At 46.6% G+C, this 12698-nt stretch overlaps 1 protein-coding gene across 1 annotated transcript in view; it reads right to left on the bottom strand.

The window, feature by feature from the left end:
• Window positions 1-12698, bottom strand: part of fnip1 (folliculin interacting protein 1) — a 114226-nt gene that overhangs the window by 54587 nt on the left and 46941 nt on the right. Inside the window, exons 3-5 of the mRNA XM_083643286.1 lie at window positions 4113-4256; window positions 1298-1398; window positions 1023-1097 (exon numbers count right to left, since the gene is read on the bottom strand). Coding sequence (XP_083499412.1) covers window positions 1023-1097; window positions 1298-1398; window positions 4113-4256 — 320 coding nt within the window. The remainder of the gene's footprint in view (window positions 1-1022; window positions 1098-1297; window positions 1399-4112; window positions 4257-12698) is intronic.

The raw sequence follows: 12698 nt of genomic DNA, 5'->3' as shown, positions 1-12698 counted from the left end.
GACAGGCAGACAGAGAGAGACAGAGACAAAGAGAGACAGAGAGAGGCAGATAGACAGACAGAGAGAGACAGACAGACAGACAGACAGAGAAAGACAGAAACAGACAGACAGAGAGAGACATAGAGAGAAAGAGACAGAGAGAGACAGAGACAGACAGAGAAAGAGACAGAGAGACACAGAGAGAGAGACAGACAGACAGACAGACAGAGACAGGCAGAGAGATGTATAAGTATGTAATTGCAGAGTTTATACCTGGTATTAATGTAAATTCTCTGTCATTGTTCGTTAATTTCACTCCAGAGATCGTCTGTAATCTGAATATCTAGATCTCTTTCCCATTTCTGACAGACAGAGATTGACAGAGACAGAGAGAGACAGAAACAGAGAGAGACAGAGACAAACAGAGAGAGACAGAGAGAAACAGAGAGACAGAGAGAAACAGAGAGAGACAGAGACAAACAGAGAGAGACAGAGAGAAACAGAGAGAGACAGAGAGAAACGGAGAGAGACAGAGACAAAGACAGAGACAGACAGAAACAGAGAGAGACAGAGAGAAACAGAGAGAGAAACAGAGACAGACAGAGACAAAGACAGACAGAAACAGAGAGACAGAGAGAAAAACACAGACAGACAGAGACAAAGACAGACAGAAACAGAGAGAGAGACAGAGAGAAACGGAGAGAGACAGAGACAAAGACAGAGACAGACAGAAACAGAGAGAGACAGAGAGAAACAGAGAGAGACAGACAGAGAGAGTCTCTGTCGTTGAGGAATATTTACAGAGGAAATATGGACAATAATTCAGATTAAGAAGGAGAGAAATGAGGGCATCTGTGTACACATGCATAATGTGGGAGTAAGCAACAGGCTGCTATAGAGAACAGAGCGAGAACAGGGTGTAAGAGTGTGTGTGTGTGTGTGTGTGTGTGTGTGTGTGTGTGTGTGTGTGTGTGTGTGTGTGTGTGTGTGTGTGTGAGAGAGAGAGAGAGAGAGAGAGAGAGAGAGAGAGAGAGAGAGCTTACGTGTTGAGACTGCCGTACACACTGCCTCCCGTCCTGGCAGTGAAGACTTTACTCAGCATCAGCTGAGGTGGTGATCTGGTATAACAAGAGTAAAGGACAATGATGTATGGGTAATGTTGCATCTCTCCAGGGGACTCAATAGATTTTTTTTTATCTCAATCCTTTTTGTTCAATGACCAAAAAAGAATGGTCAAAGTGTGCTTTTGTTTCGTGTAATTGAGGCATTGGGTGAACTGTAACTAGGTATCAGACTGCTGCATCTCTGTTCCTCTTACCTAATCTGGTGGATTTTTAGAGTGGAGCCTTTGTAGCTCATGGCCACAGAGCCAAACATCATCTCCCCCAGCATGGCCACATCGGACGAACACTTCGAGCCCTGGGGGGAGAGAGGAGGGGAGAGGAGAGGAGGGGAGGGGAGGGGAGGGGAGAGGAGGGGAGGGGAGAGGAGAGGAGGGGAGGGGAGAGGAGGGGAGAGGAGAGGAGGGTAGAGGAGGGGAGGGGAGAGGAGGGGAGGGGAGAGGAGAGGAGGGGAGGGGAGGGGAGGGGAGGGGAGAGGAGGGGAGGGGAGGGGAGGGGAGGGGAGGGGAGAGGAGGGGAGGGGAGGGGAGAGGAGGGGAGAGGAGAGGAGAGGAGAGGAGGGGAGGGGAGGGGAGGGGAGAGGAGGGGAGGGGAGGGGAGAGGAGAGGAGAGGAGAGGAGGGGAGAGGAGAGGAAAGGAAAGGAGAGAAAGAGCAGGGGTAGAGAAAGGAGTGTGTGGGGGATACAGAGGTAAATACCGTGACCCTGAAAGAACTGGTGGTGAACTGGATGTGTTGTTGGTCACATCTCTGGTAATACAGTGCAGACTGTAGTGTGTTAACTGGACAATGCACATGTGTGAGACTGTAGTGTGTGTTACCTGGACAGTGCACGTGTGTGAGAGACTGTAGTGTGTGTTACCTGGACAGTGCACGTGTGTGAGAGACTGTAGTGTGTGTTACCTGGACAGTGCACGTGTGTGTGAGACTGTAGTGTGTGTAACCTGGACAGTGCACATGTGTGTGAGAGACTGTAGTGCGTGTTACCTGGACAGTGCACGTGTGTGAGAGACTGTAGTGTGTTACCTGGACAGTGCACATGTGTGTGTGAGACTCTAGTGTGTGTAACCTGGACAATGCACGCGTGTGAGAGACTGTAGTGTGTGTTACCTGGACAGTGCACGTGTGTGAGAGACTGTAGTGTGTTACCTGGACAGTGCATGTGTGTGTGTGAGACTGTAGTGTGTGTAACCTGGACAGTGCACATGTGTGAGATACTGTAGTGTGTGTTACCTGGACAGTGCACGTGTGTGAGAGACTGTAGTGTGTGTAACCTGGACAGTGCACGTGTGTGAGAGACTGTACTGTGTGTAACCTGGACAGTGCACATGTGTGAGAGACTGTAGTGTGTGTTACCTGGACAGTGCACGTGTGTGAGAGACTGTAGTGTGTTACCTGGACAGTGCACATGTGTGTGAGACTGTAGTGTGTGTAACCTGGACAGTGCACGTGTGTGTGAGACTGTAGTGTGTTACCTGGACAGTGCACGTGTGTGAGAGACTGTAGTGTGTTACCTGGACAGTGCACGTGTGTGAGAGACTGTAGTGTGTTACCTGGACAGTGCACATGTGTGAGAGACTGTAGTGTGTTACCTGGACAGTGCACATGTGTGTGAGACTGTAGTGTGTGTAACCTGGACAGTGCACGTGTGTGTGAGACTGTAGTGTGTTACCTGGACAGTGCACGTGTGTGAGAGACTGTAGTGTGTTACCTGGACAGTGCACGTGTGTGAGAGACTGTAGTGTGTTACCTGGACAGTGCACATGTGTGTGAGACTGTAGTGTGTGTAACCTGGACAGTGCACGTGTGTGTGAGACTGTAGTGTGTTACCTGGACAGTGCACGTGTGTGAGAGACTGTAGTGCGTTACCTGGACAGTGCACATGTGTGTGAGACTGTAGTGTGTGTAACCTGGACAGTGCACATGTGTGAGAGACTGTAGTGTGTTACCTGGACAGTGCACGTGTGTGAGAGACTGTAGTGTGTGTTACCTGGACAGTGCACGTGTGTGTGAGACTGTAGTGTGTGTAACCTGGACAGTGCACGTGTGTGAGAGACTGTAGTGTGTAACCTGGACAGTGCACATGTGTGAGAGACTGTAGTGTGTTACCTGGACAGTGCACATGTGTGTGAGACTGTAGTGTGTAACCTGGACAGTGCACGTGTGTGTGAGACTGTAGTGTGTTACCTGGACAGTGCACGTGTGTGAGAGACTGTAGTGTGTTACCTGGACAGTGCACGTGTGTGAGAGACTGTAGTGTGTTACCTGGACAGTGCACATGTGTGTGAGACTGTAGTGTGTGTAACCTGGACAGTGCACGTGTGTGTGAGACTGTAGTGTGTGTAACCTGGACAGTGCACATGTGTGAGAGACTGTAGTGTGTTACCTGGACAGTGCACATGTGTGTGAGACTGTAGTGTGTAACCTGGACAGTGCACGTGTGTGTGAGACTGTAGTGTGTTACCTGGACAGTGCACGTGTGTGAGAGACTGTAGTGTGTTACCTGGACAGTGCACGTGTGTGAGAGACTGTAGTGTGTTACCTGGACAGTGCACATGTGTGTGAGACTGTAGTGTGTGTAACCTGGACAGTGCACGTGTGTGTGAGACTGTAGTGTGTTACCTGGACAGTGCACGTGTGAGAGACTGTAGTGTGTTACCTGGACAGTGCACATGTGTGTGAGACTGTAGTGTGTGTAACCTGGACAGTGCACGTGTGTGTGAGACTGTAGTGTGTTACCTGGACAGTGCACGTGTGTGTGAGACTGTAGTGTGTTACCTGGACAGTGCACGTGTGTGTGAGACTGTAGTGTGTTACCTGGACAGTGCACGTGTGTGAGAGACTGTAGTGTGTTACCTGGACAGTGCACGTGTGTGAGAGACTGTAGCGTGTTACCTGGACAGTGCACGTGTGTGAGAGACTGTAGTGTGTTACCTGGACAGTGCACGTGTGTGAGAGACTGTAGTGTGTTACCTGGACAGTGCACGTGTGTGAGAGACTGTAGTGTGTGTTACCTGGAAGCGGAGGCCCTGCTCCTTAGGTTCCCGTGGCTCGGAGGCGCAGGAGGAGGAGCTGTCCAGGGAGCTGCTGCTGCCCCCTGTGGGACGGAGCTGGCAGCACTTCCCAAACATCTTCACCTGACTCTCACTGCAGACCCTCTGTGGGATCAAAACATCATTATGCAGGATTGACCAACCACCACGAAGCAAGGCTCAGTGAACAGTTGCATGGTTACAGTTTTGGTTACATGGTTGATCGTCTGAAATTAAGGTATCAAAAATGGACGAGAACCCGTTGGCCGTTTTGTGTACAAGTTTGTCAAATCTCCAAGAGAGACATTCTTTTTTTGTTCTGGAGAGTCTACCCTCATGTAGGGATGCAGCGGTTTCCGGTTTGAAGGTATACCCCGGTTTGAAAAAGTCACGGTATCAAAACCACTAAGATTTGCCGTCATACCTTCTCCACGGTATCAGCTGTTTCCCCAAAACAACGTGCCGGTTGCTTGCAGAGTGCAGCTTACGCGGCCCCTCCCCCTGGCTGCATGCCTACCTAGACGCACAGTAGTGAGGAGCTGTCCTTGACTACAACCGTGTGTGTGATAAAGCAGGAGAACGCAAGGAAGGACCCCCCTGAACTTTCCCCCCATCTAAAAAGACGACGTCGGCTGTATGGGAATATTTCGGCTATTGTAAAATCACAGATGGCCATAGCCTTAACGCGAGACTCACGCGTTGAGCCTAGGATGGCCAGGGCTTAGATCTGCGTGAGCACGACCCGTCGTTATTTGTCAAATTCAAGCTACATTAAAACGTTGTCTTGCTTCAACATACATCGCATTGAACATAAACTATTTCCACCCGCAGGTTTGAGGAGTAGCTAACAAACGTCAGATAAATGCTCTCTCTATGCTAACGTTACCTACTGAGGCAGCTAACATGGCTAATTAGCTAGCTAACACCAGCTATCTTTCTCCACTAACTAACGTTAACGTTAGTTGACTGAGCGAACGTCGCTGTACAGCGGTCGTTATCAAAACGTATTGCACTGAAGAGAAGTAACATTAGATAATGACGAAAGACTCCTCCAACCTGTCAGTGGAAAAGTATGCACAAACTTTGTGTGTGTGAGTGAGAGAGAGAGAGAGAGACAGAAACAGGGACAGAGGCTGTGTGTGTGTGTGTGTGTGTGTGTGAGGAAACAATAATTGTGTCCAGTGTTCACCCATTACAAAAGAGAAGCGTGTATTTGATATTATTATGATGTTTTAGTTTCACATCAAATTAATTTGATTAAATCGTTTACATTCATAAGTAAGAACAGTACTATATTAACATAGTATAATAACAAACTATATTAACACATACTTGCCAGTTAACTGTCATTACAGTTGGAGGTTACATTAACATTTTTTCTCAGTCCACAATTCAGCAAACTGTTAAAAATAAAATAAAATTTGTTCATTGGCATTTTTTACACATAAAGGTCCGCAATACCACGATACCGTGAAACCGTGGTATTTTTGTCCAAGGTTATCATACCGTCAAAAACTCATACCGTTGCATCCCTACCCTCATGCATGTAGAAGGTTCTGGAGAGTCTACCCTCATGCATGTAGAAGGTTCTGGAGAGTCTACCCTCATGCATGTAGAAGGTTCTGGAGAGTCTACGCTCATGCATGTAGAAGGTTCTGGAGAGTCTACCCTCATGCATGTAGAAGGTTCTGGAGAGTCTACGCTCATGCATGTAGAAGGTTCTGGAGAGTCTACCCTCATGCATGTAGAAGTGGATTATAGTAGTCCAATGGATTTCATGTCAATGGGATTTCACTTATGGAGGCCTGTGCTGTATACAACCTAATTAAACAAGCTGCATATATTGAGGCATATTGAGGCAGGAAAAAAGAAGACGCCAAATTGTTCAAGTTAAAAGTAAATAATGCAACCAAGAGGCACTTGTGTAAACAGAAAACTAAGAGCAATGTGACAGCTCAATGAGCCTGTGTCATGTGCCTTCTTAACTTGGCACCCTATTCAAGAGGAATGCATTTAGGACGGGAGGGGAGGGGAGGGAGGGACCAGGGTGTGCGCTTAGCCAGGCTTCGGTAATGGCTCACTTGAAACCACTGTCAGTGTGTGAGAGAGGAAGAGAGAGAGACAAAGACAAACTGAACTGGAGAGCGAGAGAGAGGAAGAGAGAGAGTATCTACATGAATGTATGCAATTTATTTGTTTAAATTTTGTGTTAATTCGTATTCACATCCACGAGTGCTTTGCTAACACAAGCATACTTGTCATGCTAATAAAGTCATTCGGAGTCTGAGTGTGTGTGTGTGTGTGTGTGTGTGTGTGTGTGTGTGTGTGTGTGTGGGGTTGAGTGTGTGTGTGTGTGTGTGCACGCGCGTGTGTGTCTGTGTGCGGCGCGCTGCAGTGCAGTGTGAGGCGTGTACACAGACGCCAGCAGCATGTGACTGCCAGTCATATGACTTTCCCAGCAACTCGTGAGCGTGCAGCACTGCAACCACCCCCTCCCTCCAACTTCATCCCTCTCTCTCCTATCTACCACTCTCTTTATCTCTCTCACCTCTCCTTCTCTAGCTCCTTTTCTTTCTTTACTCGACAAGCCTTTTCTCCTTCTTGTCTACCTTTCCCCTATTCTCCCCTGACTAGGGCTGGGCCAGTACTCGATAAGGTAACGAGGTATCCACCAAAATATTCCAGTACCAACTAGTATTGAAACTTCTCCAGTCAAACCACATACCTACATTCCATCCTTTTTGTACACAGTTCTTCAAATTAATGCAATATGTGATTGGCCCACTATTGCAGCAGCTACAACCGATAGTCTGTGGTGGTGAAGTCTACAACACATACAGTCTGTGGTGGTGAAGTCTACAACCCATACAGTCTGTGGTGGTGAAGTCTATAACCCATACAGTCTGTGGTGGTGAAGTCTACAACACATACAGTCTGTGGTGGTGAAGTCTACAACCGATACAGTCTGTGGTGGTGAAGTCTACAACACATACAGTCTGTGGTGGTGAAGTCTACAACCCATACAGTCTGTGGTGGTGAAGTCTATAACCCATACAGTCTGTGGTGGTGAAGTCTACAACACATACAGTCTGTGGTGGTGAAGTCTACAACCAATACAGTCTGTGGTGGTGAAGTCTACAACCCATACAGTCTGTGGTGGTGAAGTCTACAACCCATACAGTCTGTGGTACTGAAGTCTACAACCCATACAGTTTGTGGTGGTGAAGTCTACAATAACCCATACAGTCTGTGGTGGTGAAGTCTACAACCCATACAGTCTGTGGTGGTGAAGTCTACAACAACCCATACAGTCTGTGGTGGTGAAGTCTACAACAACCCATACAGTCTGTTAGGGCTGGCACGGATCACGGATAATCCGTGACCCGTACGGATCAGCCCCCAGGGTTCGGAACGCGGTTCGGAACATCAATAGTCCGCGGACCCCCCCCCCCTTCGTTTCATTTAACGTTTAATGTTAGTGTATGAGAACGCCCAGCGCAGCCAGACACAGACAGGCATAATCATGGCAAGCACAATTGAGCTTCCTCATCCCTTGTCGCTGCTGTAAAGTATGTCTGAAGGCTGTGGCTAGTGGCTACTAAAGACAGAGTCACACAAACTTATTTCAACACCTCTGAAAAAGCACAGGAATGCGATCAGCGTGTTGCGCGCTGCACAAGATAACGAGAGCCACAACACACACACACACACACACACACACACACACACACACACGCGCGCACACGTTTCACAAACACATTATCACCGGACGGTGAAATGTTGCCTTAGGACACATAACAACAAAACAACACGTGGGGCCACTGAGTAGCTTAACGTAGCATCAACGTTATATTTCCAGACTGACCTGAGGTCTGGTCTGTAGGTCTGTACCCGTGTCATGTGACTGGTGCAAGCAACAGCCACGAAGTTAGGCATAGCAGTGCCACCTAAAACAGGAAGTTGGGTCGTTCTGCCTTCAGAGTAAAAGCATACATTGTGTCACTTATGAGAAAAAAATATTTTTTGAGCTGTGCAGGGCAACAAATGGTTAGAGAATTATAATAGTATTAAAAAAATCTAATCGAAAATCTAATTTTGAGAGAAAAAATCTGATATATATTTTTTTTTGCTGATCCGAAAAATCCGTGATCCGTGGCTCAAAATCCGTCACGCGATCCGATCCGTGGGTTTTCTGATCCGTGCCAGCCCTACAGTCTGTGGTGGTGAAGTCTACAACCCATACAGTCTGTGGTGGTGAAGCCTACAACCCATACAGTCTGTGGTGGTGAAGCCTACAACCCATACAGTCTGTGGTGGTGAAGTCTACAACCCATACAGTCTGTGGTGGTGAAGTCTACAACCCATACAGTCTGTGGTGGTGAAGTCTATAACCCATACAGTCTGTGGTGGTGAAGTCTATAACCCATACAGTCTGTGGTGAAGTCTACAACCCATACAGTCTGTGGTGGTGAAATCTACAACCCATACAGTCTGTGGTGGTGAAGTCTACAACCCATACAGTCTGTGGTACTGAAGTCTACAACCCATACAGTCTGTGGTGGTGAAGTCTACAACAACCCATACAGTGTGTGGTGGTGAAGTCTACAACCCATACAGTCTGTGGTGGTGAAGTCTATAACCCATACAGTCTGTGGTGGTGAAGTCTACAACCCATACAGTCTGTGGTACTGAAGTCTACAACCCATACAGTCTGTGGTACTGAAGTCTACAACCCATACAGTCTGTGGTGGTGAAGTCTACAACAACCCATACAGTCTGTGGTGGTGAAGTCTACAACCCATACAGTCTGTGGTGGTTAAGTCTACAACCCATACAGTCTGTGGTGGTGAAGTCTACAACCCATACAGTCTGTGGTACTGAAGTCTACAACCCATACAGTCTGTGGTGGTGAAGTCTACAAGCCATACAGTCTGTGGTGGTGAAGTCTACAACCCATAGAGTCTGTGGTGGTGAAGTCTACAACCCATACAGTCTGTGGTACTGAAGTCTACAACCCATACAGTCTGTGGTGGTGAAGTCTACAACCCATACAGTCTGTGGTGGTGAAGTCTACAACCCATACAGTCTGTGGTGGTGAAGTCTACAACCCATACAGTCTGTGGTGGTGAAGTCTACAACCCATACAGTCTGTGGTGGTGAAGTCTACAACGCATACAGTATGTGGTGGTGAAGTCTACAACCAATACAGTCTGTGGTGGTGAAGTCTACAACCCATACAGTCTGTGGTACTGAAGTCTACAACCCATACAGTCTGTGGTGGTGAAGTCTACAACCCATACAGTCTGTGGTGGTGAAGTCTACAACCCATACAGTATGTGGTGGTGAAGTCTATAACCCATACAGTCTGTGGTGGTGAAGTCTACAACCCATACAGTCTGTGGTGGTGAAGTCTTCAACCCATACAGTCTGTGGTGGTGAAGTCTACAACCCATACAGTCTGTGGTGGTGAAGTCTACAACCCATACAGTCTGTGGTGGTGAAGTCTACAACCCATACAGTCTGTGGTGGTGAAGTCTACAACCCATACAGTCTGTGGTGGTAAAGTCTACAACCCATAGTCTGGTGGTGAAGTCTACAACCCATACAGTCTGTGGTGGTGAAGTCTACAACCCATACAGTCTGTGGTGGTGAAGTCTACAACCCATACAGTCTGTGGTGGTGAAGTCTACAACCCATACAGTCTGTGGTGGTGAAGTCTACAACCCATACAGTCTGTGGTGGTGAAGTCTACAACCGATACAGTCTGTGGTGGTGAAGTCTATAACCCATACAGTCTGTGGTGGTGAAGTCTATAACCCATACAGTCTGTGGTGGTGAAGTCTACAACCCATACAGTCTGTGGTGGTGAAGTCTATAACCCATACAGTCTGTGGTGGTGAAGTCTACAACCCATACAGTATGTGGTGGTGAAGTCTATAACCCATACAGTCTGTGGTGGTGAAGTCTACAACCCATACAGTCTGTGGTGGTGAAGTCTATAACCCATACAGTCTGTGGTGGTGAAGTCTATAACCCATACAGTCTGTGGTGGTGAAGTCTATAACCCATACAGTCTGTGGTGGTGAAGTCTACAACCCATACAGTCTGTGGTGGTGAAGTCTACAACCCATACAGTCTGTGGTGTTGAAGTCTACAACCCATACAGTCTGTGGTGGTGAAGTCAACAACCCATACAGTCTGTGGTGGTGAAGTCTACAACCCATAGAGTCTGTGGTGGTGAAGTCTACAACCCATACAGTCTGTGGTGGTGAAGTCTACAACCCATACAGTCTGTGGTGGTGAAGTCTACAACCCATACAGTCTGTGGTGGTGAAGTCTACAACCCATACAGTCTGTGGTGGTGAAGTCTACAACCCATACAGTCTGTGGTGGTGAAGTCTATAACCCATACAGTCTGTGGTGGTGAAGTCTACAACCCATACAGTATGTGGTGGTGAAGTCTATAACCCATACAGTCTGTGGTGGTGAAGTCTACAACCCATACAGTCTGTGGTGGTGAAGTCTACAACCCATACAGTCTGTGGTGGTGAAGTCTATAACCCATACAGTCTGTGGTGGTGAAGTCTATAACCCATACAGTCTGTGGTGGTGAAGTTGGCGCGGTGTACAGTATGTGACAAAGTTGGCAGTTGAGCGTGCCGAGAATGCCACCAAAAAAGTAATGAATGAAGTATTGTATGGGTATCTTAAGGGTACTGGTATCGTGTGTTTTTTTAACAATACCCGGCTCCATTACCTCTCTCTGCTCCCTTTCTTCTTCCCTACTGCGCTCTCTTTTTACCCTTCCCCTGGCTCTTTGACTTGTGCACTCGTTGCTCTCTCTCTCTCTCTCTCTCTTCATCCTTGCCTCGCTCGCTCCTGCTATCTCTCTCTCTCTCTCTCTCTCTCTCTCTCAAAAGGAGCTGGCAGGAGGAAACCAAATCCTCTGGGTAGGAAAAAAGCAGCTATCATGTGATAGAAGTCACACAGTAGCTGGCTAAGACCTCACCATGCAGAATGACACCAACACACAAAGTAGGGCTGGGCGATACCTCTGTCATTTTAGGCTGAACGTGATGCACGATATACATATATCTCTGTATTTTCTACAAAGTGGGCTAAATGTTCAGTTCCAAGTCAAAGCAACATGTGAGATGTCACAAGCACTTTTATTAAAACAAGACTGTGATCAAAATAACATGCAAAGACAGGGTTTCCTTCCCTATTGGTGCTTTCACTAAATATTCACACACAATGATATTTTTGATCAATAATCATGAGTAATGTGGATATAATGACTAAGTGGGTAAAGGCAAATACAGTAGAACAGTCTGGGAGGTTTTACTGGAATCCAGCCTTAAAAACCAGGAAAGGCAATAACACTTATGTTATATCACAATATTATGTTGTCCGAAATTGAAGAGGATATCTAGTCTCATATCACAATATCGATATAACATTGATATTGCCCAGCCCTAACACACACACACAAACACACACACAAACGCACGCACACACGCACACACACAAACGCACGCACGCACACACACACACACACACACACACACACACACACACACACACACACACACACACACACACACACACACACAACAAAACTCTTCTTACTGCATGAGCTAGAGCTTTGCTAATGGCTCATTTCAAACAACTGTCACTAGCTGGGTTTCCATCCGAATGTATCGCAACTTTTAATCTAATTTTCAGAAAGTCGGCAAAAGAAAATGCGAAATAATGCGCGTTTCCAATTTCCATCCATTGCTATTTTGCGAATTATAGAGCTGTGAATCACTTTGTGTTTGAGGCTGTCTGAGCTGCTGATCAGCTGCTAGACCTACACACATACATACATACAGCTCTGTTAAACACATCTAACGTCATTCATTTAAAGTTTCTTGATTATCTACAAGTAGACAAAGGTACCATAACGCCAATTCTGGATTACCAGGTGCGACTCGGCAAGCATAACATTATAATCCACGGAGCAGATAGTAAGTGAATACAATTTCATTCAATTCTAGAAGTGAGTCGTCTTAAAGTTAATATCCCAGTCTTCTTCTGTTTACCACGGTAGGTATTGTGCTGCGTATTTACCATTATTTACCGTGTCTAGCCCTATTGTGTGGAGACTACACGGCATGTCATGTTTTGCAGTGATCAAGGCAAACTGCGTGGTTTTTGAATGGAGACAACGGAATATCGCTTAATCTGTTTCCACTGCACATTTCGCATTTTCCTTTTATCGATACACCCGACTTTTCCACCTCCCTTAAAGGAACACTCCGCCCATTTTCAACCAGCTTTGTATCATTAGAACATCAGTAGTATATCAGAAAACTGTAAACTGTTTTGAAGTCTGTCATTTAATTTGACAGTTATTGAGTGTTAAAGTGTGGACCAGTGACATCACTGGTCCACACTAACTCAAATTAATAACTCATTAACTCAAATCAACTCTCAATAACTGTCAAACTAGATGAATGACTTCAAAACCGTCATCTAGTTTGACAGTTATTGAGAGTTGATTTGAGTTAATGAGTTATTAATTTG

Source organism: Poromitra crassiceps (genome assembly GCF_964638095.1).
Source record: "Poromitra crassiceps genome assembly, chromosome: 1".
Taxonomy (NCBI): Eukaryota; Metazoa; Chordata; class Actinopteri; order Beryciformes; family Melamphaidae; genus Poromitra; species Poromitra crassiceps.
Note: the sequence above shows the minus strand (reverse complement) of the source record. Positions and strands in the feature narration are given on the sequence as shown.